General features: G+C 48.3%; 2 protein-coding genes across 5 annotated transcripts in view; one reads left to right on the forward strand and one right to left on the reverse strand.

Annotated features, from left to right (window-relative positions):
- Positions 1-1,989: 1,989 nt before the first annotated feature.
- Positions 1,990-11,789, reverse strand: ADCK2 (aarF domain containing kinase 2; the record flags this gene model as incomplete). Its single annotated transcript, XM_082309678.1, has 8 exons — positions 1,990-2,175; positions 3,421-3,474; positions 4,123-4,251; positions 5,685-5,936; positions 7,542-7,637; positions 8,291-8,419; positions 9,988-10,134; positions 10,872-11,789. 8 exons carry the CDS (start codon positions 11,787-11,789, stop codon positions 2,032-2,034), a joined length of 1,869 nt encoding a protein of 622 aa, XP_082165804.1. The 3' UTR covers positions 1,990-2,031.
- Positions 6,843-26,865, forward strand: part of DENND2A (DENN domain containing 2A) — a 67,436-nt gene continuing 47,413 nt past the window's right edge. For 2 of the 4 annotated variants that reach the window (XM_082309674.1, XM_082309677.1), the window contains exon 1: positions 13,647-13,757. The gene's annotated coding sequence lies outside the window, so the exon portion shown is untranslated. Of the gene's footprint in view, positions 6,946-12,159; positions 13,178-13,646; positions 13,758-26,865 lie in introns of those variants that run through there. The other 2 variants (XM_082309676.1, XM_082309675.1) reach the window with 2 other exon arrangements.

A 26,865-nucleotide genomic window follows, 5' to 3' on the forward strand; every position in this document is an offset into this window, starting at 1 on the left:
TGTGTTCCTCCAGAGATAACTGAGAGGCTATGCTCTCAGCTTTCCCCAAAAAGACAGTTAAAGTTAAGTCTCTCATCCAGATGTTTACAAACCATTCTAAGGCCTTAATAGCTAAAAGGGATATTTTTAACTTTAGGATTCATAATATGAATGAACTGTCCCGAGATTTTTGGGGTTTTTTAAAAAAAAAAAAAAGGGGGAAGAGGGAAGAAAGAATAACCTATATATAAGGTAAAGGCTTTGACATTTTGTTTGCTCGTTTACTTGTTTAAATTAAGGTCTGAAAAAACTATAGCTTGCTCCATATATGGAGACTACACATGAAGCACAGTTTTGCATTTTAGACGTGGAATTCTACCATTCGGTTTAAGCTCTGTTTAGCCTCTGGAAAGGCTGGCTGACATTTGCTCAGCAGGAACACGGGTGGCTGTGCCCAAGACCTGCGCCCAGGCCGCAGCCGCCGCAGAGCTGCGCCTGGCACCTCCACCCCCCGGCTGGGTGGACACGGGAGGGGGCACGCGCACTGCGGAGGGAAGATGGGTGCCGGCAGCACGTGGAGATTTTCTTTAAAGTAGGGTTTGGGGGTTGCTTGCTTTTCTTCTTTTTTGAGTTCTCTTTTATGCAAAATCACGTGCTAGTTAGGACAACAGTGTACCTAGTTACGAGTTTAAGTCTAACTGGTTACAAGCCTAAAACTTAAAAGATATTAAAGTCTGCTGCTGCTTTTATCCTTAAACATTTGGAAATGGAATACGTAACAATTAAAGGAAAGTACATGAAATATATTGAGCAGAATCTAAACTTGTTTTTCAGACTTCATTTATATGTCATTAATCATTATTTTATAATCACCATAAAGCAGCAGATTGTCTGCTTATGTACTTTCTCTTCATTGCTTAACCATCTGAAAGCAGACCACTGTGGACACCCTGTGCTGCTGCAATTTCCCATACAGTATATCTGGGAATATATTTAGTATTACCATATTTCCAGTCATTCATAGACTGTGTTTCTCACTATTAAAATACAGCCATAAAATAATTTTAATACTACTATTAAAATAACTGACTGTAAAAGCCATGCATGATCCACTCTTTCACTGGCTTTATTTAATTTGAAACATTCACAATGTGTTTTCCATCCATCAGGAAAATGCTTGGACTCCTTGCTTTGCAAACTACTGGAAACAAAACCCAAGAATTTGCATATTAGTTAAGACTGGGAGTTGACTAGGGTGATACTAGGGGAGCAGGGGGAAGGTAGTAGGAAGGAAGCACACAGAGAAAATAAAGACTTTTGTTTAAGCTTCAGAAAAAAAAAAAAAAAAATAAGACCAGTACAAACGTTTCCAAAAATTGTTTTTTATTATGGAATTAGGTTTGCTGTCTAGGCAAATATTTTCTTTTGCTGTTTATAATCCAGACTCCTATAGTATTGTTCTAGAGTATGGAAGTTTGAAAATAATCAAATTGACTGGTCTGTTTTTATCATCCAAAAATTACTAAGAACAGACCGCTCCATGCAGGATCTCAGGACACTTCTACAATAAAAGTAGAAGTTAAAAGTAAAAAAGACAAAAAGGTTTGTTGGCTTTTTTCATCCTGAATTAGTTGCTTAGGTGGTGTTAGAACATAATTTCTCATACCACAGTGACAGAAAAGGTAAATTAACTTTAAATATTTAACCTGATATATTTCAAAACAGACTTGATCAATGAACATCTTTTTAAAAGACTTTTAGACAAGTAAGACTGCTACATGATATGTCAGTTTAAAAACTACCAGAGCACATTAGCTCTTAGAACTGTGTAAAGAGTCAGAACTCTGATTGTGCAAAGTCTTCCTGGTTTCTGGAATAGACCTCATCATCCCAGGCCTGGTGCTTGGCTGAAACAACTGAAGGCAACATTAATGGAGAGGAACCACTGCCTGGCGTGTCCCCAAGATACATGTGACTTCTCACCTTCAGCTTCTTTCTCTGTCTGACGGCACAGGTAACCCTGCATAGCAAGAGGGCAGCAGCCACGAGAGTCTATTCGAGGACAGAAGCTGCAGTTTTGATGAGCAGTGGTTTAGCTGCCTCTAGGATGTCCAGTTCAGGGTCCAGTGAACGACCAAGACCTTCCAGAACCATGATGGCAAAGATGATGGAGGCAAAATTGCTCTCGAGCTTCACCTAGAACCACAAGAGACTAAGTGGACTCAGCAGACCTTGTTTTCTTCTGAGCCCATTCCACAGAGGTACCAGCACTGGCTAAGCTGAGAGGGAAGGGAAGAAGCTGGGGAGAGCATACGCACACCTGAAACTATACTGCAACTCCATCACTTGGAGTTTCAGATCTCACTGAAACCCAGCAGCAGGCCCAAAAATAAGGCAACAGTTTCAGGGTAAGTGCGTGCCCTAAGGGAACCTGAGAGTATTTCAGTTCCGAGAAGGGGAATGGGATTTTTTTTTTTCTTCCATACTGGAATAGCAGGAGCTTAGGAGTGCTCACCATTAGTAATGTAGTTACAAGTTGCAGTAGTATCCAACATACTTGAACACATGCACTTGTGTGAGGGGGAGCTCACCTTCTGAACAGCCACTAAAGACCCCCACAGATCAGAGAGGAAACAATCCTCTGCTCTGCACGTGAACAAACTACTCCCGAATTCCCAGCCAGGCACCGGGATTGTTCCAAGGCATACCAGGACATTAAGAATTCATGGAGTTGGGAGGACTTGCTTTGTAAGGGCCTAAATTACATTTCATGTTATTAGAAACCAGCTTAATGAGACTTAATGATAAAAACCTCTAACTAAGGAATGTTCAGAGGGACCCTCTGCAGGCTGGGCAGCCCTGTGGCTGACAACCTTCTCATCTCCTCTAGTTCAGGCCACCATAGCTCTGTTGATTTCCAAAGTTGTTTGCAATCGTGGAAACTTGTCCCACAAATACTATCAGTCATAAGAAGGAATCTCTGTTCTGTGAACAGCTTCTCGCTTTTGAGGCCTCTAACAAACCAGTAAAATGGCCTAGTGCTGTTACATAAGCCCATATCAATAAAGAGGTCCAGGGAAGAAAGCATGCGATGATATACAAGTGGAACATACATTAGATTTCATTTTCTGCTTCTAAGGGACTATAAAAAAAGATAGGAAAAACTATGTGTTACAGAAACCTTTTTAGTAAATAATATCAACTATTAAATGCAATATTGAAGACAAAACCCAACAAAACAGAAATTGGTCTTGGTAGGGTGTGTATCAGGACCTGAGAAACAGCATGCCTGCAACACTTGGATGCATTCCTGCAGTTCCCCTTCCTAGCAGTTCGTTTCAGAAGTCAGTCCCCCTACTTGCCAGCCCTTCGTGTTCCCAGTAGTTCTCCCTCCCCAAATGAACTTCCAGCTGTTGAAGGCAGACAGTGACAGGACCTCACCTTATGGGTCATCAGTAGTTTAAAGACATTCGAGAGGAGATTTGCCACCTGAAGCTGGAATACAAAAGGAAAAGTTAACAACTGACCAAAAAAACCGCGATCAAGAAGACTGAGCCGCCTGAGTGACAGGCAGGATTCTTCTAAGTGTTTGTTAGCATTTGGTTCCGGTGGTGGGACAAGATTATTGGGCTGATGACAGCCAACATCAGGGTACAATCCCCCCACCCTGCCCGGGATGAGGAGTTCAGCTGTGACCCATGGTTCTGCTTACTTGCCAGCCCAGGAGGGCTGAGAACGTCTGACCTCACAGCAGTACACAACTTGCATTGATTTGCTCAATACCACTGTACTACACTCTCTGAAGTGCCCAAGCTGGCCTTAGCTAACAGGATGCAAGCTGTAACATCAGGCTCAGCAACTCCTCACAGGGAACTGCAGATGTTAGAGATTTAAAAAAAAAAAAAAAAAAAAAAAAAAAAACAACAAACAACAACCCACAACCCACAAACACACACATGGTGGTTTTTTAATTAGAAGGAAATAAAGGATTTTATGGACTTTTGCTGCACCTGAGAGACTAAAAGCACCCAGTACCGGTTGGTGGTGCTCATGAGATCAGAGCTGGCCTTTCCACATGGATCATTCTGAAAGCCAAACTGCACTGAATTACAGGTAAGTGAGGGTGGGACATTGTGCACTTGCCTTTCCTAGGGCAATGGTGTTCCCCCGGACCTTGGTCACTAGTTCCGCCATCTCAGCTTTGAATCGCTCGATATCCTGGCACTGGTTAGCACGGGCGTGATGAAGGATCAGTTCTGCCACTCTCTCCCCCTGCAAAACAAGTTGAAAAGGAGAATCAGGACTTGATCACTGGTGCCAGCAGGCCTACAAGGAGCTGCGCACCAGTGTCCCTGGAAGGCCTCTGCTGCAAAGGTCCCAGGAGGAAGCATGCTGCAGGGAGAACTCCCAGGGCCATGCTTTCCCATTCCACCAACAGAGACCCAACGAGTCCTTCAGGTGCAGGAAGAACAGAACTGGTCCAAAATTCTTAGCTGGTATCTGGCAAAACCCTGCTTATTTTTCTTGCAGGTCTTGTAGGGTAGAACACAACAAAGATCTCTCAGGCAGTCAGGAGAAGTTTCAGGGGGAAAAAAAATAAAACCCACAGGATTGGCATTTTCTTCTTAGCAGAGGAGATAATGGCGTAAAGAAGGGCATCTATTAACCTCCCTTATGGGCTAAGTCCAACCTTCCATTTGCAAACTGCAGAGGAAGAGTGAGCTGATTCCACACCAGCAGATGCTTGGTGAGAAAGGGGGGGAGCCATACCCAAGCTTCATTTGTGAGAGGCTTTACAGCTCTTCTTGGAAGACGTGTCTGACAGCAACGTACAGAGCCAGAGGCCTCAGGTTCGGCAATGAGATGGTGTAGAAGTTTTTCACCTAGAGATCATGAATTACATCCAGCCTGAGCCATGAAGGACTTGCAATCAAATGTTTGCAGGTTTGCTTAGTAGCTGAGAAATAAGTCTGGCAGCAGAGGATGGGCCTGAGTACACAGTTTAGCACTGACTCCTCGGTACGCTTCGGCAGATTAAACGGAGGCTGAGCCATCCAACCCACAGCTGAGAAACAGCAACATGCAAGTATGAGCACTGATGCTTGTTCACAGAACGAACAGGAGGCATCAGCACTAGATTCTCTAATCCATCTCAGTGTATTCTAAATAAGTAGGAAGGAGAATAAAGTAGTTCCCCTTATACAGAGGAGCCTGGTAGATGTCAGCCCCCCCCGCCGTTTTGCTTCCTCTTCTCTACAGACACTGACACAACAGCAAAATGGGGGATGGCATATTGGGCTTGCCAGCAGCAAGGCTGCAGAAGGGAATGTGTGTGGAAGACCAAGACGTTAATCCATTCCCTCCTCCAGCAAAGTCTGGCAGATTCTGCAACAGTCTCTGAAACGCGAGCGGCTCCCAGTCAGTCCTAACTTGCATCAGAAGCACTCCTAACCAGGGAGTGGCAGCCAATGCTTCCCATTTAACACCTTCCATTTCCTGAGCCACTGAAATCACTCCACCCTGGCAGCCTCCTTGCTGCAGCTGAACATCTTATCCCTCTGTCTGGTATAGCTTCCACGCTAGCGAGTCTCCTCTCCCCTCTCAGGGAGGATTGTAAGGAGAAGTAGGGAGAAATCAGCCATCAGACTCTTCAGCTGTCTCGCTTCCCCACCTTCAGCTCCACAGCCCCGTGACAGACGCCTCACCTGGCCCTGGACCACAGCTGTGAAAACCGCCCGGAAGTTCTGCATGTCGGCGCTCTGCAGCTCCGCCACGATCCCCGCGTCCAGCAGCACCAGGCAGAGCCGCCTGCGGGGCGGCTGCACTTCCACCACGAGCGTGTCGCACAGGTCCACGATGGCTGTCTGCTCCTTGCAGCTGGTGCTGACGTGGGCCGTGCCTTGAACCAGGATGTTCCCAGGGTGCAGGTCAGCATGGACAAAGTTGTCAACAAAGACCTAGAGGACAGGCATGTCTTAGAGCAGCTCATTCCAACCAAACCTGCCCACGCCAAAACTCCCAGGCAAATAGCAGAGGTTCCTTTCTGGTCTGTTCACTGCCATTACTCTTGTGCATCACCCTAGGCAGCAACACAGCAAATGGCTTCTGCTGGAGACCAGCTGTGCTGAAATGGCATGGGTGCTGCTCACTCTAGGCGAGTCAGCAAAGCCGTGTGAAGCAACCCCGTTTGCTTCCTAGAGGTCAGGTAGGACAGCCAGGAGTCCCCGCAGGGAACGGTAGTGCTCTTTGGCAGTTCACCCTAAACTGGATGCATGCTGGTGGGCCTTGGCAAAGAGTAATGCCGTAAGAATAGGCCATTTGCCATTCAGTGGCATGGGTTATAGAGGACGGTTTAGTTTGTCTAGTCTGGGACATCAACCCACATTACAACTGTACTGTAAAGTGAGGAAAACAAGAGAAGAGGCAACAGACGTATGTAGCGCTCCTCTGCCTCTGCTAGCCGTTAGTAGCAGAAAGGACTAGCAAGAGGGCAAGCACAAGGTAGTACTTCCCCACTAACCCTCCTGGCAACCTGGGACTGCAGCACTTCCTGCCCCAAGGAGGTTATCTTTGTATTCGATGGATTTCTCCTACAAATTTGTCTAATTGTCACGTAAATAATTAGAGCTGTGTTTTTTCACTTTTTTTTAGGTGTTGCCTGGAAAAGTGACCTCTGATAATTTTGTTTATGTCCTCCTCATTGTTCTGAGAAACCATACACAATAGATCCCTGTTAACTCTCATGCACCCAAGACTGCATATATCTCTGTCATAAGCTACTCTCATTTCTCTGCTCTCTAGAGTTACGAATCCAAATTATTTCACCATTCCTGTACGGAAGCCATTCCACACCAGTAATCATCCTGGCTGCCTTCCTCTGCACATCTTCTCGTTCTATTACAGCCCTTGAAATGGAGGGTCCCAGACAGCGAAGGACTAGAACTGCACAGAGTATTCAAGAAGCAGGTATTTGTTTTACTTACAGCCATTATGTTGTTTCTTTGCTCTTTAATTCTTTTCTACTCCTAAAATTAGCAGGTTTTGCTTTATTCCTAACCATTGATCTACTGTTAGCATAAAACTATTATAGCTCCACCATTGCTTTTCTGAGTGGTAAAAGCTATTTCAGAGTCTGTCATACTACACAGAGTCAGAACTGCAGGCCTCAACATCGCCCTAGCACGATGTTGCAGTTATCAACTGAATTTCAGCTGACACTTACTGCCCACGCACTCCGTACTGTGAGGTTCTACAGTAGTGGTGTATCTAGCCCAGGCTTTACTCAGACCTTGTGTTACATTGCACACAAAGTACAGACCCTCCCTCTGCCAGTTCAGGAGCTGCACAGTGCCCCAGCAGCCCAAGTCCTCGCTTACCGCGAGACAGCCGGCACCCACGGGCTGGCTCCACAAGGCACAGCTCTATCTTTGAGTCCATGGGGAGAAGGGTGGGCGACGTGGGAAGCAAACAGGTTCTCTCTTTAGCCATATCGTCTTATTACCCCAACTGAATAGCTTCTGCAGGAAAACAACCTTCACTTCCAGCCTCAGCCAAGTGCCTACCATCTTTAGCAGCATGTCCATGCCCATCTTTGCAAGTCTCTGCCTCAGCTCTGTGGCAATCTCTGCATGCAGGTAGTGCGAAATAGGCTCACTCTCCTGAAATAAAGACAGAGCTGGAGTCAAACACACCCTGTGTCCCACCCTCAACCACACCTTGACCTAGGTGCCCAAGAGTTGAGGGAAGGCGACAATACCCTAGAAAGGACCTGCTCGATAGAGGCTGTACCTAATGTGATGGAGGACGTGAAAGAAGCAAGGGTTTGTTCTTTGGAAAGAGGGTGTGATATAGCCTGGGGCAGAAATACTCTTGCCAGGATCACATGCACGAAAACTAAGGCTGAGAGTAGCTTTGGTTCCTGACTCAAACATCCACAGGGGAAGCGAGGCAAGCATCAGAAAGTGTCAGACTGCCGAGCTCCTTGCTTTGACCCACCACAGAGGAGAGCTGAAGTGTGGTGTTGGTTTGCAAAGCACAGGCAAGCACATGGTAGCTGGACACACTGCTGGTCCGCTTGGTTTCAGGCCAAGTGTTCACTTCTATATGGAGTTGTCTGCCACCTGTCTTCTGGGATGCACTGCTTACAAACAAAGAGAGTGGAAGAGACACTGAAGAAGGACACCAGCCTCTTAGCAAAGAGACAAGCATCCTTCTGCCTCTGATAGCTCCTTCCCAAAAAACCACCTCCTTGGTATGCTCTCCTAAGGGCCTTCTCACTGCTACCACCGCTCCCAGACCCTGCAATTCTTACCTCAAATGTTTCCACTAGAACATCTGTCGTTACCAAAGGCCGAAGGGGAGTTGGAAACTTCACAAAATCGACATCTAGGAAATTTTGTCGGAAGCGCTCCAGATTTCTGGCTTCGTAGCGTAAATCAATCTCAAGGGAGAAAAAGAAAAAGCAGGTTGGAAATTAGATTCAATTGGAACTAGATTTTCAGGATCCTGTATGAGGATATGACTGTATGGTGCAATACTCAATACCAACAAAACTAGTCAGAAAGCCAGAATGAAAACAAAATAGAATGGTGCGTCTTACATGCTTATAGCTTTCCTGATGGAAGAGTAGAGTAACAGACTGGGTAACAGATGGCCCACAACCCAGCACCTTCGAAATATAGGTGACTCTTACTATAGACATGATGTCTCAAAAAAAGACCAGCACTGCATTATTTTCAAGGGTAAGACAGAGCCTGAATCAACGCTTACTGTCTGAACAGCAAGGCAGGCAGACAGGGTAGAAGAACTGCAGCCCTAGCCTCACCTTACAGATAGGCAGCCATAGCAGGAAGAAATTTAATGTAACACGTACAAAGTAATCCACTAGGCAAAGTCCTGGCCCTAGCTCTTCAGTGATCCAGTGCCTTGACACAAAGGCATCTCTCCTGCCCACTGCTGCTGCTCAAGGAGGCAGGATAACCTTGCCTCACCTCCCTCATCTGCCAAAGGGAAATATCCCAGGAATACTTCTTGTTTGTTCAAAGAGAAATGAAAGGAAATTACAACAAGCCTGTCAGATGCTCTCCTAATCCTCCGTCTTCAGCACATCCACCAAAAGCTCTGCTGGACTACACTGGTACTAATGACCTCGAGTCACATCTGAATACAGTCAAGTTTACACCATGGATTTACTGTGTAGATTTTTTGCAATAGTAGAACAGAATTAAGGCTTTCAAAAGGTTATGATGGACTTCAGACTCTGCAATCTAGACTCAAAAATGAAATCAGCAGATAATGGTTCATTTTAATAGAAACATAAGGTTAATTAAGCCTGTAGTGAAATCTTTGTAAGTTTGGTCATAAGGACATTTCAGGACTGTGTCTTTAGAAGACATTAGTGAATCAGGACATGTTTTCAGATCTATTTGCAAAGCTTAACTTTACCGATACTATGAGTCTGATGACAACACAATATAGAATGTATTACTAACTTATGTGGAATTATATTAGTTATGCCAATATAGATACCTCAGTGCTAACAAACATGACCAGTGAGTACAGATTGCAAACATATGTGTAGGATTAAAGAGAAAAAACCACATGTCTGAGCACTTGTTTGGACAGATTCTTTTCCTAAGGAGAGGTCTCTCACCAGTGTTCATTTTTTACAATGCTGCAAAAAGCACTGTGACTATGGCTAGCTAGCTGTTCAGGCTGTTCACTAGAAAACATACTCAGACTCTAAAAAAGATTTTCAAAGTCTAAAAAAGATTTTTAAATCTAATAAGGATTGTTAATTTTTTTCATTGCTTTGCTTTTTTACTCTGCACATAAGCTTTCCTACAGTAACATTATGTGACTGAATAGAATAAAGAACATAACTAAAGAATAAGCAAGCCTTCATCTAACCCTTTAAAGAGTAGCAGTATGAACAGAGTTAGAGCCAGCCAGTAGCAAGACAAAAGGCAGTTTTGTTTCAGTACGTGGGGACCGTGGCATGGCACACACCTGCTGAATCATAAGCTTCTCAAACTCCTCCACAATCTCTGTCAAACTGAGCCACTTGAATCCAGGGAGAAGTCCAATGATGTGGCTACCCATCTTCATGAGAAACAGATCCATCTGGACTTGGTGGACTAGCCCAGGGTGCAGGACCTGCACAAGAATGAACAGGGGCAAGATCAGCTCCCCAAACGCTGTAAAAAGGATGGTCCGTTTCAATCAGCTAAAGTGATGCATTCCAAATAGACAGAATCCAGCCCATAAAGCCGGGAGCTAACAAGGCTTCCCCAGCTAGTCCTCAGAAGAATTCACATTTTGCCATGGATTAAGCTGTAAAGAAACACATTATAATCTTTAAATGGAATATATCTGTGCTGGAGCCTACAGTCTCACCCAACGCCATTTTCCATTCCTTTTGCACTCCTACCCTCTCTGTGCCATGCAGTACTGACTAGTATTTGGAAGAGCTCAAATGTAAGATTTCTTTAAATAGACTTTGCTGAAATAATTTAACTGTTCCAGATTTCTTCATGTGAGGAGAGAAGGGGTTTCATTTTCTGGAAGGTAAAACCAAGCTTAATATTCATTATTTTAATATAAAATGGGCGCTTGCAGGCATTTCTGGTATCTACACGCCACATCACATGTGCCACAGGCAGTATGTGTACTCGAGCTCTCTGGGCTGGGAAGAGCTGGGGCCGCTGCAAGTCTGGATTACAGCTAGCTGGAACCAAAGCGCTGAGAAAAAAAGACACCGAGGGAGACGAGCATCATTTCTCTTGCTCTACCTGGCCCTAGCCACCTATTCATCTCCATGGGAATTAAAATCTGATCAGCCTTGTCCAGCACGCTCCATTTTCACACATCTACCGGCCAGCTGTATAACTTACTTTAATGGCTACAGGCATGAGATGTCTGGCTGATGAAGGATTTGCATTCAGGAGTGGCTTGGCCATCTGCTCCATAAGGGGCATCCCACTCACAGGACTTCCCCAGGAGCAGTCTGCTGGGCTCAGCTCCTCCCTGCTCCTCTCATCCCGCATCTCCTTGCTCTTCCTCCTCCTCAGCCACCTGAGGAGGCCTCTAAAGCCTGATACTTCCCACGCTTCAAAAGCGGACCGTAACTCCGAGCGTTGTGCTAGCTCCTTGGTCTGGGAGCCAGCAATAGCTGTAAGGTCAGCATAGGCTTTATACACCTGGGCGACGCAGCCCGAGCCGACCGGCTCCTGGCTTTGGAACTTGAGGATGCCCGTCCAGTCCTCGCCAAAGGCCTTCCTCAGGAGCTCGTCAGTGTGGCTCCACGGGTGGGGGCTCACCTCAACGTGCAGCTTGGAAAATTCATCGCAGAAGGCCTCGGAGAAGAGGTCCCTCCGGGTGCTGGCCCACTGGCCTAGCTTGACGCAGGTGGGGCCAGCAGCCTCGGCCGCCCTCCGCAGCAGCCGCAGCCACAGAGCACCCAGGCCGGGCCACAGGCGGCTCAGTGGGTAGAGCAGCAGCAGGGGGCCGAAGCGCAGCAGCAACCCGCAGGCCCGCAGACCCAACCGGAGCACCAGACCCAAGCGCCACAGCAGCCCCCGGGGCGACCGCTCCGGGCCGCGCTCCCCTACCCACACCGGCCCCCGCTGCCCCGGCCTCTCCTTCCAACCGGTCCCAGCGGGCACCGCCAAGGCCACCGCGACCCAGCGCCCGGCACGCAGCCCGCCGCGCCCCGCGGTCACCCAACCGGACAGCGCCCCCCTGGCCCCGGCGGCCCGCCCGAGGAGGGGACGCGGGAGCGGCAAGAGCCGCACGGCGCCACCCGCCACCATCACCCGCCCGCCGCCGTTAACGGCCGCTAACGGCCGCACGGGGGGGGGTGGGGGGAGGAGGCGGAGCCAGCCAATCAGCTGCGGCGGGGCGGTGGCGGCCCGCCCCTTAAAGGGACAGGAGCGCGAGCCGCGAAGGAGTGCGAGGCGGTTCTGAGCGCCTGAAGGATGGCACCCGAGCCCTGGGAGGGGAAGAGCTTGGCTGAGCCGTAGCCTTCCGAGTAGGAGCGTCCCCTCAGGTCCGGGCTATGCCGGAGGAGGACAAGAAGCCCCTTCCCTCTTGTCACCGGGCGCCCGCAGGGACGCGGATGCGTCCCTGCGGGCGCCCGGTGACAAGAGGGAAGGGGCCCACAGTTGGCCTGGGAGCCTTCACGCCTCCATCCGTTTTGACAGCTGAGGTGGGCTCTTGCCATCTTGGTTTGGACCGGTGTGGTGGAGCGAGCTACAGGCGAAACGAGGGGATGGACACCTGCGAGGGGTGCTTCAGCCGTTGCAAGGTGGCAGCTGCCTCTCCTTTTTTTTGTCCGTGACGAGAGAAATTGGCCATGACCTTTTTATTTTTACGCAAAATAAGGGTTTCTAGTGGTAGCCTAACGCCAGTAGGTGAAGCGTTGCATTTATTAGCGATTTCTTTAGCGGGGTGTTAATGAAACGGTGCTTTGAGTCAGGGAAGCATCCGAGGGCATGTGACAGCACATCGCTACTAGCGAAAGACATCAAAATTAAAAGGAGAAGCCTGCTGAGGTGATGATGGTATTTCAGTGGAGCTGCCGAGTTGCCTTCCTCTTCCAGGCTTGCTCTGAACCCTGGGCTTTCTGCTGCGCAGAGGGGCTGCCGATGGCAGTGTTGGGTCTCCTGCTTATTCCCGAGTCAGCTGGCAATGCATCAACCCCCTTCGTAACTGCACGGCTACAGAGGATCGCTCCTCTTATAAATCCAAACTAATGAACCCGCTGCCGAGGACGCGGCTGCTGTCAACATCGTCCCTCTCTCCCTTTTGGGAGCTTTTGTGTCTCTGACCGCAACCCGTCAGAGAGCGTGTTTTAGGGGACAGCCACCGCGAAGGTGACGCTGCAGCTCGCGTTGCCGTCGCGGCTGTTCAGCGAAGCGACTGTCTTGTGCGGGGAGGCTTTGGGCTGGGAGCCGCGGCCTTTCACTGGGAGTTTGGTCGGTTCCCCACTTTGGGTATACGTTGCTAACAGCATGTTTCTACTCAGAGGAAAAAAAAAAATCCACTTTCCAATATTTTTAATGTACCCCGGGAACCAAAAGCCCGTAGGAAGAATTAATCCACTCTCCAGTCCAGATCCCTCCCTCGCTTTAATGGGCAGCTCCGATCGGACCGAGTGAAAATCCGCGCCAACAGGGAGCTGGACCGCGGCCCTGCGCAGGTGAGCGGCTCTGCCGACGGAAATTGTTTCGCAGGCTTGAGGCTCTCCTGGCCCCCCGCTTTCCCCCGACGCCTCCGTGAGCCGATCGGATGCCCCGGCCTGTTCCTCCAGCGACGGGAGGCTGCTGCAGTAACCGGTGCCCGCCCGGTGCCAACAGGGGTCTTTCTGCTCCCCCCCGGATCGCTCCGGCCGCACCCAGGAGGGCGCCCCGGGCACCCCAGCTCTTCTTTTTTTAATTTCTGGCCTCGCCGCGGGCAGGCCCCCTCCCCCGTGCGCCCCCCGCCGGCCGCCCCCGGGCCGCGGCTGGGGGCCGGCGGGCAGGCGGCACCGGGCGCCGCGCTCCCCCGAGCGGAGGGGCGGGCGCGGTTGCCGCGGCGGCGGGGCGGGGCGGGGCGGGGCTCCCGCCGGAGGGCGGCCGGGGCCGGGGCCGGGGCCGGGGCCGGGGCTGGGGGCGGCGGGGGGCGGCGGCAGCGGCGCGGCGCTGCATGGCGCGGCGGGCGGGGAGCCCCCAGCCGCGCGTCCGCACGCCGCCATGCCGGGGCACGGGCCCCCACCCCCGCCGCTGCCGCCGCCGAGGAAGGTAGGGGGGCGCGGAGGGGGCCGGGGCGGCGGCGGGGGAGAGCGGGCAGAGGGGCCGGGAGGCAGCCCCCGCCGCCTGCAGACCGCTCGTCTGCCCTGGCGGCGGTCGGGGCGCGGGGGATCGGGGCCGCTCCAAAAAATCGCTAATCCTTTTTTTCCCTTTTGCCTCCAAATGGGCTTTCCCCCCCCCCCGCCCCCCCCCCCCCGGTAATGCGTTTGGCTGCAGAGCCGGGGCCGAAACCCCCCACCCTCCCGGCCGCTGAGGGCTCCGCCGCTCGCCCCCGCCGCTTTCCCGCCGGGACGGGGAGCGCTGCTGCTCCCTCCGTCCCCGGCCGCTGCGGGTGGGAGAAGCGCCGAGGGGACGCGGGGAGGGCGAGGGCCCCGCTGGTGAACAGCCGGCCCCAGTGGTTCGGGAGCGACGGGGCGGAGGAGCGGCGGCGGCAGCCCAGCCGCCCAGCGTGAGGCCCCTGGGCGGACTCAGCCCTGCCTCGGTCTCCCGCAACAAAAAAGATTGGGAAACGCTGAGCAAATTCTTTGGGGGAAGCCCGGGCCCTACCGGAGCAAGCAGCAGAGTCCCCCTCAGTTTCAGCAAAGCCCTGATTCTCTCTGTGATCTTAGCTTTGTTTTTCTCTCCTTCTGCACTGGATAGCCTGCTTTTCTCTTGCTTTGCCCTCAGCAGGAGGAAACGTCTACACTTGGGTGCAGCCCGTAGCTTAACAGGGTGGCATTTCTGACTCCCGCTTGGGATCCATGAGAGTATTCACCTGTCCCGAGGCGAGAAACACCAACTCACCTTCCTGTTGTGGTACCCCGGGATGGTGGGTGCTGATGGATTAGGCACAGAGTCAGGGGGAAACGGCAGCTGGGAAGGGAACGAGGAAGAATTTACAGCTGTCTGCTGCCTTGGTCCCCGGGTGTCAGATGCAAACTGGAGGGTAAACTGTGCAAGGTGCCTTTGGGATACTTTCAGAGGGTTTGGTTTTATGAGTCTCCAAGGAGCTTGGCTCTTGATGCTGGGCACTGGAAGAGGGATGGTCTAGGGGGGGTTGAGGCTTTCTGACTCCTTGGGGCTGCACTGGAGCCTCACAGGAGTGGGTAATAAGGGCTAAGCACAGGGTGCTTAATCTTGCTCTTTACAAGAGCACAGTTTGTTTCCTGGATGGGTCAGCAAGTTGTATGGGAGCTGTTCTGACCCTGAGGTGTTCCTGGCCACCTTTGCTCTTGCCACTTAAGCAGGGTTGTTGCTTTTGGAGAGGAGCATCCCCAGTGCGAAGCTCATCTGGGAGGATAAAGAGCAGAGGTTTTTCCATGGGGCTTTCATTTGCCACTGGGAGGGGAGGTGCTGGTGGTGCTGGTGGATTAAAAAGCTGTTTTCTGTGTTGGCTGCCACCTTACTGACCACTCATTCTTGGTGCGTGGTAGCAAAGTCCCATAAAGTGTACTGGCTCTGTATCTGAACCACCAGAAAGGGAGTCGTTACTGCATCCTGCCAGAGGAAAGGAATGCGTTTCCTCGACCCTTGTGTTGTATTCTGAATTGTTGTCGTTGGGGTAGTGTTTGTGGGGTTTGGTGGTTGTTGTGTTTCGGGTTTTTTTTGTTTGGTGTTTTTTTTTTTTTTTAAATAATCCAAACAGTCTTTCAGCATGTGAGAATGGATATTTACCACATTGGGACAGGCTTGAAAACAACTGAAAACACTAAGTATGGAAATGAGAGGAAGGCCACAGGATTTCCCAGGGTAATACAGCGCCTCTTTGAGAAACGGAAGAGAAAGCACTGAAAACAAAGGGCACTGGAGCGACCCGGGATGTAAAAAGCAGGCTAAAGATTTATGGCTCAGCTGGGACCTCTCTTTGCCTGTGGGTGAGAAGGTTGTGTGCAGAAGCCTGGGTTGTCCTTTGGCACGTTCCCTGTCCTGACAGGCAGCACAGAAGTGCTCCCTGTTCATCAGCTCGGATCCCCAAGCACAATCCTCCTTGGAGACCACAAGCGCATGTGGAGTGTCGCAAAGTTCTGCTTTCAGTAGTGTCCCCAGCTCGCTGCCTTGGGAAATCTTTTAGGACATTTTGTTTGCAGAGACAACCACGTGATGCTTTCTGTTCTCCAAAAACAAGAAGGGCATTTAGATCCTTTGTCAAGTGCTTACAATATGCTTGTCTTTCTCCCATGTCTGGTGTGTTTATGTGTTAGAAATGTTCATTTTGACAAGGAGATGATAAATAAAGACCATGTAAGCTGCAAGGCTGTGGTTTTCAGAGGTGATCTTAACTCAGTAGGAGCTTTTCCACTGAGTTATTCTGAATATCAGCCATAACAACTAATTCATATGGACAGGAATTAAAACCTCTGTTGTGCTGGGTGCTCTGGGGACACAGAGGCAAATGCAATCCTTGCCCCAAGTTTAAGAAATTCTCCAATCAGATCTTCACACAGCAGAGCCAGGCTGTTAAACATGGGGAGACGCTGGGCGTTTCAGAAGTGCCCGATAAGTGTCATCTTTTGGATCCCCCCTGAATGCATCATCCAAGGCAGCTGGTTTTCTCTTCCTTTTGTAGCACCTGACATTTATTTCCTGACTGGAACTGTGCTGAAGCTGCTCCTTTCTAAGTGGAGGCCAGACCAAGGGGAGAAAAGGCTCTGTAGTGCAGCGTTAAGCCCATGAGAGTGGAGAAGAACCTCTCTTAAGCTCTTGTTGAGGCTGGTTAATTTTGATGATCAGTTCTCTTAGGCATCCAGAGCTGGGGTATAAGCTCTTTAGGGAAGCATTTTTTAGCAGAAGGATTTAAGTACTAGTGGCTGATATGTCTGTTGGCAGGAACCCAAGAGCTGGCTGGAAGAGGCCTCTACTATGAAGGAAATGCTGAAATAGGACTTTTAATGAACTTGCATAGCAGTTCCTTAGGACTGAGAAGACTCTCCACAGGGAAGAAGGGAGTGGGATGTAGCTAGAAAGAAATTCCTTGTTGCATTCGAGTTCTGACACTGACAGAAAATGAGTGAGCCCGGTTTTGCCTAGATACAGCTCAAGTAATGTTGCATCTGAGGGGTACTGATCTGTAAGCACCATTTTACTCAGACAAGGTTGGAGAAGAGACAATGTTTTCTTGGCTGTAACTCTGAAGTGCAACGGAAAGGACAATAGCATGCTTATCTTGCTCATGGGAGTTTTCTCTCGTTTTCACTTCTAAGTGGCTTTACCAACTACTGGAAATGAAAGCAAAGGCTGAAATGTGTGAATATGCATGCCATTTGGTGGTGGTTTCAGCCCAGGTTTTAGGGAAGACCGCTTTCATTCTTGGTGTCCATGGTCAGCTTTGTGTACACCATATGATTGAACTTCAGGATCCTGGCTTCAGGCTGTGTTTTTAAAATGTAGGCTTTCACAGGCGCCTTGTGTGATCTTGAAGTTGGGTGCTTAAGACAAAGAATCCATGGAGCCGCTGACCCTCTACAACCTGGGTTTTCAGCCGAGGGCCGTGTCCTTGGGTGGAAGCCCAGCACAGAACAGGCTGAGGACCGGTTCAAGGTCTCCACTGTCAGTATGGCACTAAAAGGCATCAACACAGAAGTATCTTACATAAGTAAATACTTAAGGTCCTGTAGGCCAGTCCTATTCAAGATCTGTCCCAACCATTACATGCTTCACCACCTAATTGGGTCAAGGTACTCTGTGTCTGTAGACATAGGACTGAGGAGGTGAAAGTCGTAAGTCCCCAGTCCGGTTCCTGATCGGAGCAATGGATACTTGCCTGCCGCTCCTGCGACTCTTCACCAGTTCATGTCTTTCAGCGAGCCAGGAGCTCAGTGGGAACTCACAGCATAGAGCCTGCGGTGAAACACCTTTGGGGCTCGGCCATCACGATGGTCCTGTCCCTCTTGTGCCAAGACAGCTCTGAGCAGCTCTGAACCACGTCACGTGGTTCCAGCCTGTCACCGTTGCAGTTGCCAACAGAGGTTATGCTGTTGGGATAATCCTGGTGTGGTGGCCGGGTAATCCTGTGCTGAAACCCCCTGGGTTTGTACTGCTCTGAGGTAAATACATTGCCTAAACATTTGCTGGTCAAATGTGGGGTGCCATGTATGTGTGACCAAGAGCCCAAAAGGGGGCTCATGAGAAATCTTCCTTGCAAGAAGTTTGAAGCACTAGGACTTCTTTCTTTGATTCAGATGACATGTATTAAGAACCTTATTTCTGTCTTTTCTGCAACTAGCACTGTCCCATGGTAAAGCTGCGGGGAAGTCAAGCATAACTGGAAAGGTAGAAGCTTGAAAGAGTAATGTCCTGATGGAACAAACCCTGTGAGTGCTGGTATATTCTTCATCCTTTGTTTCAGTGCTTTTTCCCTCCCCAGGCTAGGGAAACCAGCTGCAGCTGGGATACTGTTAGTTCCAGGGATCTAGCAGGGCAGATTCAATAGTTACAGTGGTGATTAAAGGTCAGGTTTTACTAATTAAACTTGTTAGGAGTTAGTACATCTCTGCAGCCTTCTTGTATGTTCTGGGCGAGGTCATCAACCCACTGCTGGGACACTGCCAGCAAGGTTTGCTTGGAGTCTTTTGGTTTTCTTTTTTCAGTCACGTGTGCGAACAAGAATTTGGCTTGAATGTTACCTGTTATGTTTATGTGCTGTTACACATGGTCCTTTGCTGTATGTGAGACACGTCTGCGCCAGCCATCTGACGAGCAACTCACGGGCGGTTGGGGTAAAGCCTGGGGTTGCTCATCAGGAGCAGGGAGGCCAGGAGAGGAGGCGGTTGCCCTGGGGCCAGGCTGCCATGTTCAGCCTGTGCAGGAATTGCAGGTCCCCGGTCCCCCTGTGCTGCAGCCAAAGCTCTTGCACAGCCCTGTGCTGGGAACTGGCAGTGTTTATGTGATGAAAAGGAGCAGAAGATGGCTTTTCCTGAGCACTGCCTTTGCCCATACACGTGCTGGCCCAGAGCCAGGATGGAAACTCTGTCCTCATGAGCAGAGAGAGGGAGATGGGAGGGGCGAGAGACGGAGAGGGGCCCAGAAGCAGAGGGAGTTAAAATAAAAACACCAACCCACGCAGAGAAAAGCCTCTAACAGATAGGCCTGGCCATCCCCAGGGTTCTTCATGCAGTTGGCTTCACGTGCAGTGCTGATGAGGTCTCATCTAGGAGAGTGGGTATGGGACATGGATCATTTTGAGATGCATGATGGAAGATCAGAGTAAAAGGCAAAAGGAAGGAATCAAGCTAGACGGGTAAGTTAGCTGTCGTTCGGCTCTATCTGTGATGCCTGAAGTGAGGTTTGTGAGTTGCTACTGGTGCTGTGCCACTAATAAGGCAGATACTCCTGCGTTAGCTGTTGGAGGGGCATTACTTTGTTTTCAACTGTGGCATCCTTTAACTGCAGCAAGTCTCGTCTCCTTTGTAAAACAGTATTGCTAATGCTGATGGAGGTTTGTTTCACTGGTCTTGTTCCTTCTAGCGCACGTACAGCAGAGAGCTATCGATCTGGATTGAGACTAGTGTAAAGATAGGTTCTGCAAGCAGATACTGGCAGCTGCATTTTCCTATGCCCAGCTTCTCATTAGGCATCATGGTAAGTAATCGGATTTGCTGAACAGTTCAGCATACCGGGTGCCGACCTTGCTTGGAAGGGTCTTGCCTTGGTTAGATATCTGTGCAGGAGACTGTGCCTGGCAGAAAATCTGGTCTTGGAGAAGCAGTCAGAAAAGCTTGGCTCTGAGCTCATTTGAAAATTTGGCCCAGGCACTTAAAATGTTGAGAACCGATGATGGTTAGGGGCAGCTTGAGTGGGGAAAGGTGCCACCTCACTTGGAAGTGGACAAAAGAGTTCTGGGTGGGACCCTGCCAGGCACTGGGACCCTGCCAGGCACTGAGACTCCTGATCCTGCAAATCCCTGAGAGCAGATGGCTCCTGACCAAGTTCAGGCACATAAGTTGTGTTTCCAGAAACTTACCGGGGACTCCGGTAATCCACCAGAGAGACTGTTTCTGGGGGCAAGGACTTACTGCTCTTCGTAACCAGAATTATTTTAAATGGCTAGATGCTCTGTGTTTTAATTAAATTTCCCTTTGGAAATCAAAGTGGTGAAGTGTTTCTGTGATCCAGCTACGCTTAAATATTCTGTACAGTGCCCCCAGTTTGGCAAATCATTTAAGCAGACATGTAGGTCTAAGCGCACATTAAAATCCACCCAGCAGAGCACTTTGGCTCCTAGTGCGGTACCTCATTCCCACTCAGGGAAGTCTGGACTGGACTTCATGCAACGCCAGCTTCAATCTAGTTGAAGATAGTGGGCTTTGAGCATAGGCTTAAAATTAAACACCTGCTTAGGTGTTTTCCTCATCACAAGTGGTCTCTCACACCCCCAGTTGTATTCTGTAGAATCATTTTATGTTAGCGATGTCCTTGAACATTGCTTTCCTCTTAATATCCTGCAAGACTTCTTGCCAAGTGCTTGCTGACAAGCCGTGTTACAGTGAGCAGTTCAGGTGAGATGCTGTCACAGCCCTGGTATTTTGCTAGCATTGTGAATAGGCATGCATATGTGAATGATTAAATCAACCCATCAGGGTGTCATCTGGAGAGAAACAAATGCCGAGCTTGCTTTGCAGGCGGGGGGAGGATGAGATCCCCCTCTGTATTTTTTGCTGAAAGCTCTTCCTCTCTGCAGATGTGCAGCTGCTGAAGTTCTGTGCCAAAAGCCGGCTGTGACTTACAGAGCTGTGGAACGTGCACACATCTGTTTGCAGAGGAGAGCAGTGAAGGGGCTCGGGTCTCCTGTCCTAGGGGATTACGTTCTCATGATAGATAGTGCTGACTGTCATGGAGGGAAATGGCAAATTTCATGGGGCAGCATGAGGGCACTTCATAAATAGGAGTTTGCTTGCCAGTGTCAGTCATACACCAGCTTGCTAAATTAAAAAGGAAGGCGCTCCCAGAGACTTTTCAGACTATTGGAGCTTTTTCTTTAAAAATGTTCAGCTCCCCCAGAAGATGGATATGTTTTCCACATACAAAAATACAATGTGTTTCAGCTGCAAAGTATGCGGTGAATACAGGCTTCACCTTTTCTTTTAGGTAAGAGTCGAGTCTTGGGTTATCCAGAGCTCGGAGTGGCATAGTGGCAATGGGGAATAAATGCCCAAAGTCCTTAGCTGCTCCTCGTAGGACATTCCTTCCAGCCCTTTCACCAGCTTTGTTGCCCTCCTCTGGATGCATTCAGTAGTAGTATTTTATTTTTACTTCAGGCTCCTGGTAAAGATCTGCTTTTGAAAAATGAAGCCTGACCTTGGATTACACTGATTTTTCTTTCTTTCTATTTTTTAAGTAAAAATAAATTTTCAAAAAAGCATGGAAACAGGTAATCACCAACCCATTTTTTTCTCCTGAAGGAGAAAAGTTCAGTTAAGTTAAAGTTAAGAAGTTAAAGTTAAGAAGTTCAGCTGCCTCACTGTCTTTTTTGCACATGTAACTTTTTTCTTTTTTTTTTTAAACTTGTGAACAATATTTTGCAATAGAGGAGATTTTGGTATGACATGCCATGAAATCCTTGAATGCAGAATTAAGCAGAAGATTGTATAGTGCAACTTTTCTTAAGCAGTTGCTTCAGAGAGTCAGCATAACTTGGTGATACACTGATGAAGCAGAGTGAGATGTATGTGGATGAGATCACCAGAAAAAACAAGGTGGTGTCAGCTGTCATTGCTCCATTAACTTCAGCTAAGCAATGACCTGCAAGTGAGGTTCAGGGCTTTTTGGTGTTTTGGAGGAAATTTTGTGGTATTTCTTTTTCAGTTTTGTGGTTGAATAAGAAGTTATATAAATAACTATTTGGAGAAAGGTGGCAGGATAGCCCCATCTCTTCCCTTCCTTTGTTTTTTTTCCTTTCCAAAAAAAGCCAAACATGGTGGGAAGGAGGGGAAGCCTAAACAAAGTGTTTCAGCTCCTTTTGAAGGGAAGGTTTAACACACACAGACACAATCGAGCTAAATTTTGGTAGGTAATGTAATTTCAAAATAAAGAACCTGACTCTTGTATGCTTCCTTCAGATTACATCAAACATTTTCTTGAAAGTTTCTTGCTTTCTTTTTTTTTTTTTTTTTTTTTGGCACCCTGAATTTAGATTGAACTTGGCAAAAATTATTTCAGTTGATCAGAAACTATAAGTAATTTACTCATCCAGCAACACTCAAACCTGTTTGTGATTTATGGAAATTGAATTGCTGAGACCATGCACCTGTATGTCAGGCATGTGAGTGGGATGCACCTTGCCCAGGTAAGTTAGTTGCTGGACTCTTTCTGGTCAGGTAAGAGAAACAGGCGCTTCTACAGTACAGTTCAGAGTTTGTGAGATGCCTGCCTCGGGAAGAGGGAGTACTTCTAGAGCACAAATTACCTCTTGCAAGTATTAAAGAAACTAAAAGAGTAGCTCACATGTGGACATCAAGAGTTAGTTGAGATGGATCGGCCTGTTGTTCCAGTTTAGTTCCTGCATAGAAAATTATGTTAATCTGAGGTATCTGGGAGCGTATTTGCCATATAAACCGCTTACTCTTCTCTCAGTGTACAATATTTTCAAAAGTCAGTCTTGCCAAACAGATGACCAGAGGTAGGACTGATTTCTTACTCATCACCATTTTTACCTGCCATCAAAAGTCAGGCTCATGTGAAGAAAGTCTAAAGAAAAGTGATTTCTTAATTTTATAGCTATTTACAACACAATGCATCTCTCATATTCTTTTTGCTTGCGAAGGCATATAAGCAAATATAACTTCTTTCTAACCTATTTCTAGTGTTGAAATTTCTCCTCTGTCTTACTTTTCTTTTCAATGTGAATGCAGTGAACCCACTTGGAGGAGTGGATGACAGATTTTTATTAAGTACATGCTATCCAATTGGAATGTTTGAGTTATTACATGTGGAAGAGATGGGAAGAAGAATGCCTACTTGAATGCCAAACATTTTTCTTACCAGCCAAGAAGTAAATCAAGTATAGCATTACATAAGCTCTTTTTGTGCCTCTTCTAATTGAAGAAAATGTTTTGGGAATTTCCCCTAAAAGATGGAGTTTAGGTTTAGTTTGCCAGTAATGTCTGTAGACATTCTCTTTTCAAGAAAGAAAATCTGGTCGTTATCAAAAGACCTGTTGTGGTCAGCCATGGATAATTGAAGCAACATAGTGCAGCTTCTAACTTTGCAGAAAGAAGGTGGTTCTGGTAGGAGAATCTGTCTAACTGGCCTGTTCGTAGGGTATCCAATGTAGAGAATGTGCATTTGTTAAAATCACCATCTTCTGCAGGGAGAAAGACATGTACGGACAGCCTCTTTCCTGAGCCAGACCTTTAGAGCTGAGTGTGTAGTGCTGATATTTTGGGGGCAGGGGGGATGGGAACCTCACAGAGGAATCTTCATATCATCAGGGTGTTGTACCAGGTAGGTCACCTGTCTCCTAGTGCTGGTCATCTGCTATGGGAGACCTCCTCCCTCACCCTGCAGGAAACCTTTGTATTCTTTTAACATCGCATGAGAACCTCTAAGTCTTATCCCCTCCGGAGAGATTTTGTGGACTTGAGCTGAGGGGGCTCTGCTTGGGTTTCTGTAGGTAGACCTGTGTTGGTGAGGAGCAGAAATGAGGTGAATGTGGAGGGTTTGGTGGGTGAAATGCAAGCCACACCATAATCACTGGAGTCAAATCAATATCTTCAGCACAGCTAGGATTTCACCTCGTGTTGGACTGGAAACAAGATGTTTATGAGAATTTAAGATGAAAGGGGATGATGTTTATTGAATCGTTCAGGGGACGGGGGCTTCCGCAAAGGGTTTGACTCCAGAAGACTCCTACTTTGATAGTTTGTTCTGGGTCCTGTAAAATGCGCCCTTGTGAAATGCATTCAGTGCTGGCTGCTTTGTAGTAATCAGCTTTTCCTGTGCACAATAAACAGTATCGGGGCCCAGTCCAGGACAGCATTCAAACATCTTGGGTGGAGTATGCCCTTGTGGTTACCCTGGAATACAAAACTTGGATGCACGTTCTCCGGATTGGAAGCTTCTGTAAGAATAGCTCTGCTTTGGTTGTGAGATAAGGGCTCGATGGAGGAAATCATACATGGGTGCTCTGCTTCTGCTCTGTTATCAAACAGTTTGATGTATATGAAAGAAAGTAAACAATGGAAGTTAAAGTCCTCTGGAGTATGTATTGCCTTTAGCACGTCCCTTGGAAGAGTGTAGTGAACAATATATGCCTGTTGGATAGCTCCAGTTTCTAGATTTTCTGCTATGAGAAACCCAAATGCTTCAGCAAAGAAAAAACCCAAATCTCCCAAGTAAATGCTTTCAGTATTTCTCAGTTTTGTTTTGTTTTGTTTTTTAAATTTAGTTATGAAATAACTTTAAGGTTTTTTTTTTTAAAAATTGCACCCTCATCAGTATTTGCCAAGGCAGCCTTACTGGTGGATTCATGGCCTCCCTAATAGCTTTCACTGAACTGGTGAAGTTTGTTAGGCACTACAGAATTACTGGGGACAAAAGAGCATGGAAATGTATTAGTAAGAGCACAATTGTGTATCTAGTTTTAGCAGCCATTTTTTATTGCTTGCTTGCTGGTCAGATGGAGAGTTTTAAAAGCTGAAAGGCAAAAAAATCTCTCTTGGGGAGGAAAAGGCACCTACTAATACTGTTTTGAAAGGGATTTTTTTTTTTGCAGTTTTTTGTTTGTTTGTTTTGTTTTCCACAGAGAAAATGAGAGTGAATTCTGTCTTTTACAGTAATTAATGACAGGTTATCATAGGATAATCCAGGTTGGAAGGCATTGTAGGAGGTCTCTCCTCCAGCTTCCTGCTCAAAGAGGTTCAGGCCTGAGCTCAGACCAGGTTGCTCAGGGCTTTGTCCAGTTGGGTCTTGAAAACCTCCAGCGATGGAGGCTGCGGGGCTGTTCCAGAGCTGTATTATCCTCATGGTGAAAAAAAAGTTTTCCTTACATCAAGTCTCTACTTTGTTTCCACTTGTTTCCATTGTCTCTCATCCACCCAAGAGAGAAGCGGCCAAGGAACTGGCTTCAGGTCACACGCTGCGCTACACTGATGGTTTTGGTTTTACGAGAAGTAAAATGTTCAAAGTCACGACAGAATGTGGAAACCTGAGTCTTGGTTCTGAAAGGGACTAGGGCGCGTGGCTGGCAGTCCAGATCTGACTTGGACACGCTTGGGTGCAGAGCGTCACTGGGTCAGTCTGTCTGTCTTCTGAGCTGCCAGGACATGAGGAAGCTCTTTAGACAATGTCTGGATTAGTCAGTTCTTCTGGAAGTCCCTTTTTCAGGACTGTGACCTGTTATCTCAGACACCTCCCACGTTAGCAAGGTCTGCTGGTTCTGGATCTGGATCTGGCACCTGGTAAGTGCCAGAGTTTGCAAGGTGTGTAGGTGCACAAGGATGCAGATAGATGTTTTCTCAATTTTCCCAGCAATACTGAGACAATGTCTCCTGTTGCAACCAGTGAAAAATGAATGAGTGCTTACAGTTCCTTGACAATGTTAGCTGCTTTTATGTTTGTTTAAAAAAAAATCTGATCCTCAATTGGTTTTGAAAGTGGGTCTAAACTTCAAAGTTGTGTAGTCACTGCTGAAAATTTTACCTTTCTTGATTTTTTGGGGGGGCTTTTCTGCCACCAGAGTGGCAGAAGAATGTGCTACCAAGCCATCACGGTGTTGTGCCTGCATTTTTGCCTGATGGTACCAGAAGTTCAGATCTTTTCTCCCTCCTGCTACATAGTTTTCTTTTATAGTAAGAAGCGGCACCAAAGCCCCTGGGGGAGAATGTATGGATATATACAGTTATAAACAGTAGACTTGCTCCTTTCACTCCACCCTTGTCCGGTGGGTCGGGGAGCCAACGAGCAAAGGGTCCTTCCCCAAGCTGTTTTGTGCTCAGGTTGCTAAATGCCTGGTTACGGGGAAGGCGCGGGCAGACGAGCAGCACAGTGATGTGCGTTGATTTTCTGCTTGTGTTGCTTTCTCGTCCGGGGGTGCCAGTGTCAGCGCAGGGGGAAACCCTCGTGTTTCCCTGGGCCATTGCCTTCCTGATGCACTCCTCTGGCAAGCCCCTTCGGTGGTTCCTGTGCTCAGGATCACCTCCCAGTGCCTGGGAGGGAGAGAGTATCGAACCGCACGTGAGAGCGAAAGGGCGGAGGAGGAAGAGCAATTTTCCGTAGGATTTGGGGGTTTTGGTTAGGGTTTTTTTTTTTTTCTCACTTTTATTGGCCGTGAGTGCAATGACCGCTTAACCACATGGACCGGGCTCGCTCCCTCCCCCACGCTTCCTCTCCCTGGCAGAGCACAGGCTCTCAGATTTCCTCCCAGCGCGGGCGGATGGCGGATGGCGGCTCTCAGCTACATTCCTCTTAGTACAAAAGAAAAGGAAAAACTGCTCTCCACGCGGGCAGATGGCCGACTGTTTCCTGGCAGCTCTGCTCCAGTGTCCTTTTTCCTATTGTCCTGACAAACACACGCACGCACACACCCACAGGGAGCAGCTTTCCTCCTGGAAAAATAAATAAATGCAAGCCCTCCTTGCGGAGTTTTTTCTTCTTTGGAGCTCTGCAGGTTTCCTCCTCGTGATGGGTAAATGGCCACTCACGTGCTGCCTGGCCCTGCTCTCTGCTGAGGAAGGTTGAACAAGGGGGTGGTGTGCTGCGCTGCAGTTGAAAGATTTTAATGAGAAATAAGTTCTGCAATAAGCAGATTCTGCATTTGTAATGGCTGAGATATGCGGGAGAGTGAGGGTGGGAAGAAAGAGGAGGTTGAGCAAGGCAGGGGGAAGCGGGGTCTCTGGAACCAAAAAGCAATCTACAGGTGACTTTTTGCTTGAGCTCAGAAGGTGATGTTAAGTAGAGAGAGACTGTAGCAGCAGGTCATGGACTTGGTGCTGGTACAGGAAGGTCTCCTGGAGCATGCAGCTGCCAGGGCTCTGCAGATGGTGCCCCAAGGTTGTGGTGATGGACACTTCAGGAAGCTGTGTGCTAAATCCTCATCAGGAGGGGCAAGAGTCAGCATCCTGCAGGGTGAAGGCCACCAAAGGAGAGATTTGCTGAGGCTCCGTTTGTCTTCCCTGATGATAACTTA

This window comes from Platalea leucorodia, assembly GCF_965183815.1.
Source record: "Platalea leucorodia genome assembly, chromosome: 4".
Lineage (NCBI taxonomy): Eukaryota > Metazoa > Chordata > Aves > Pelecaniformes > Threskiornithidae > Platalea > Platalea leucorodia.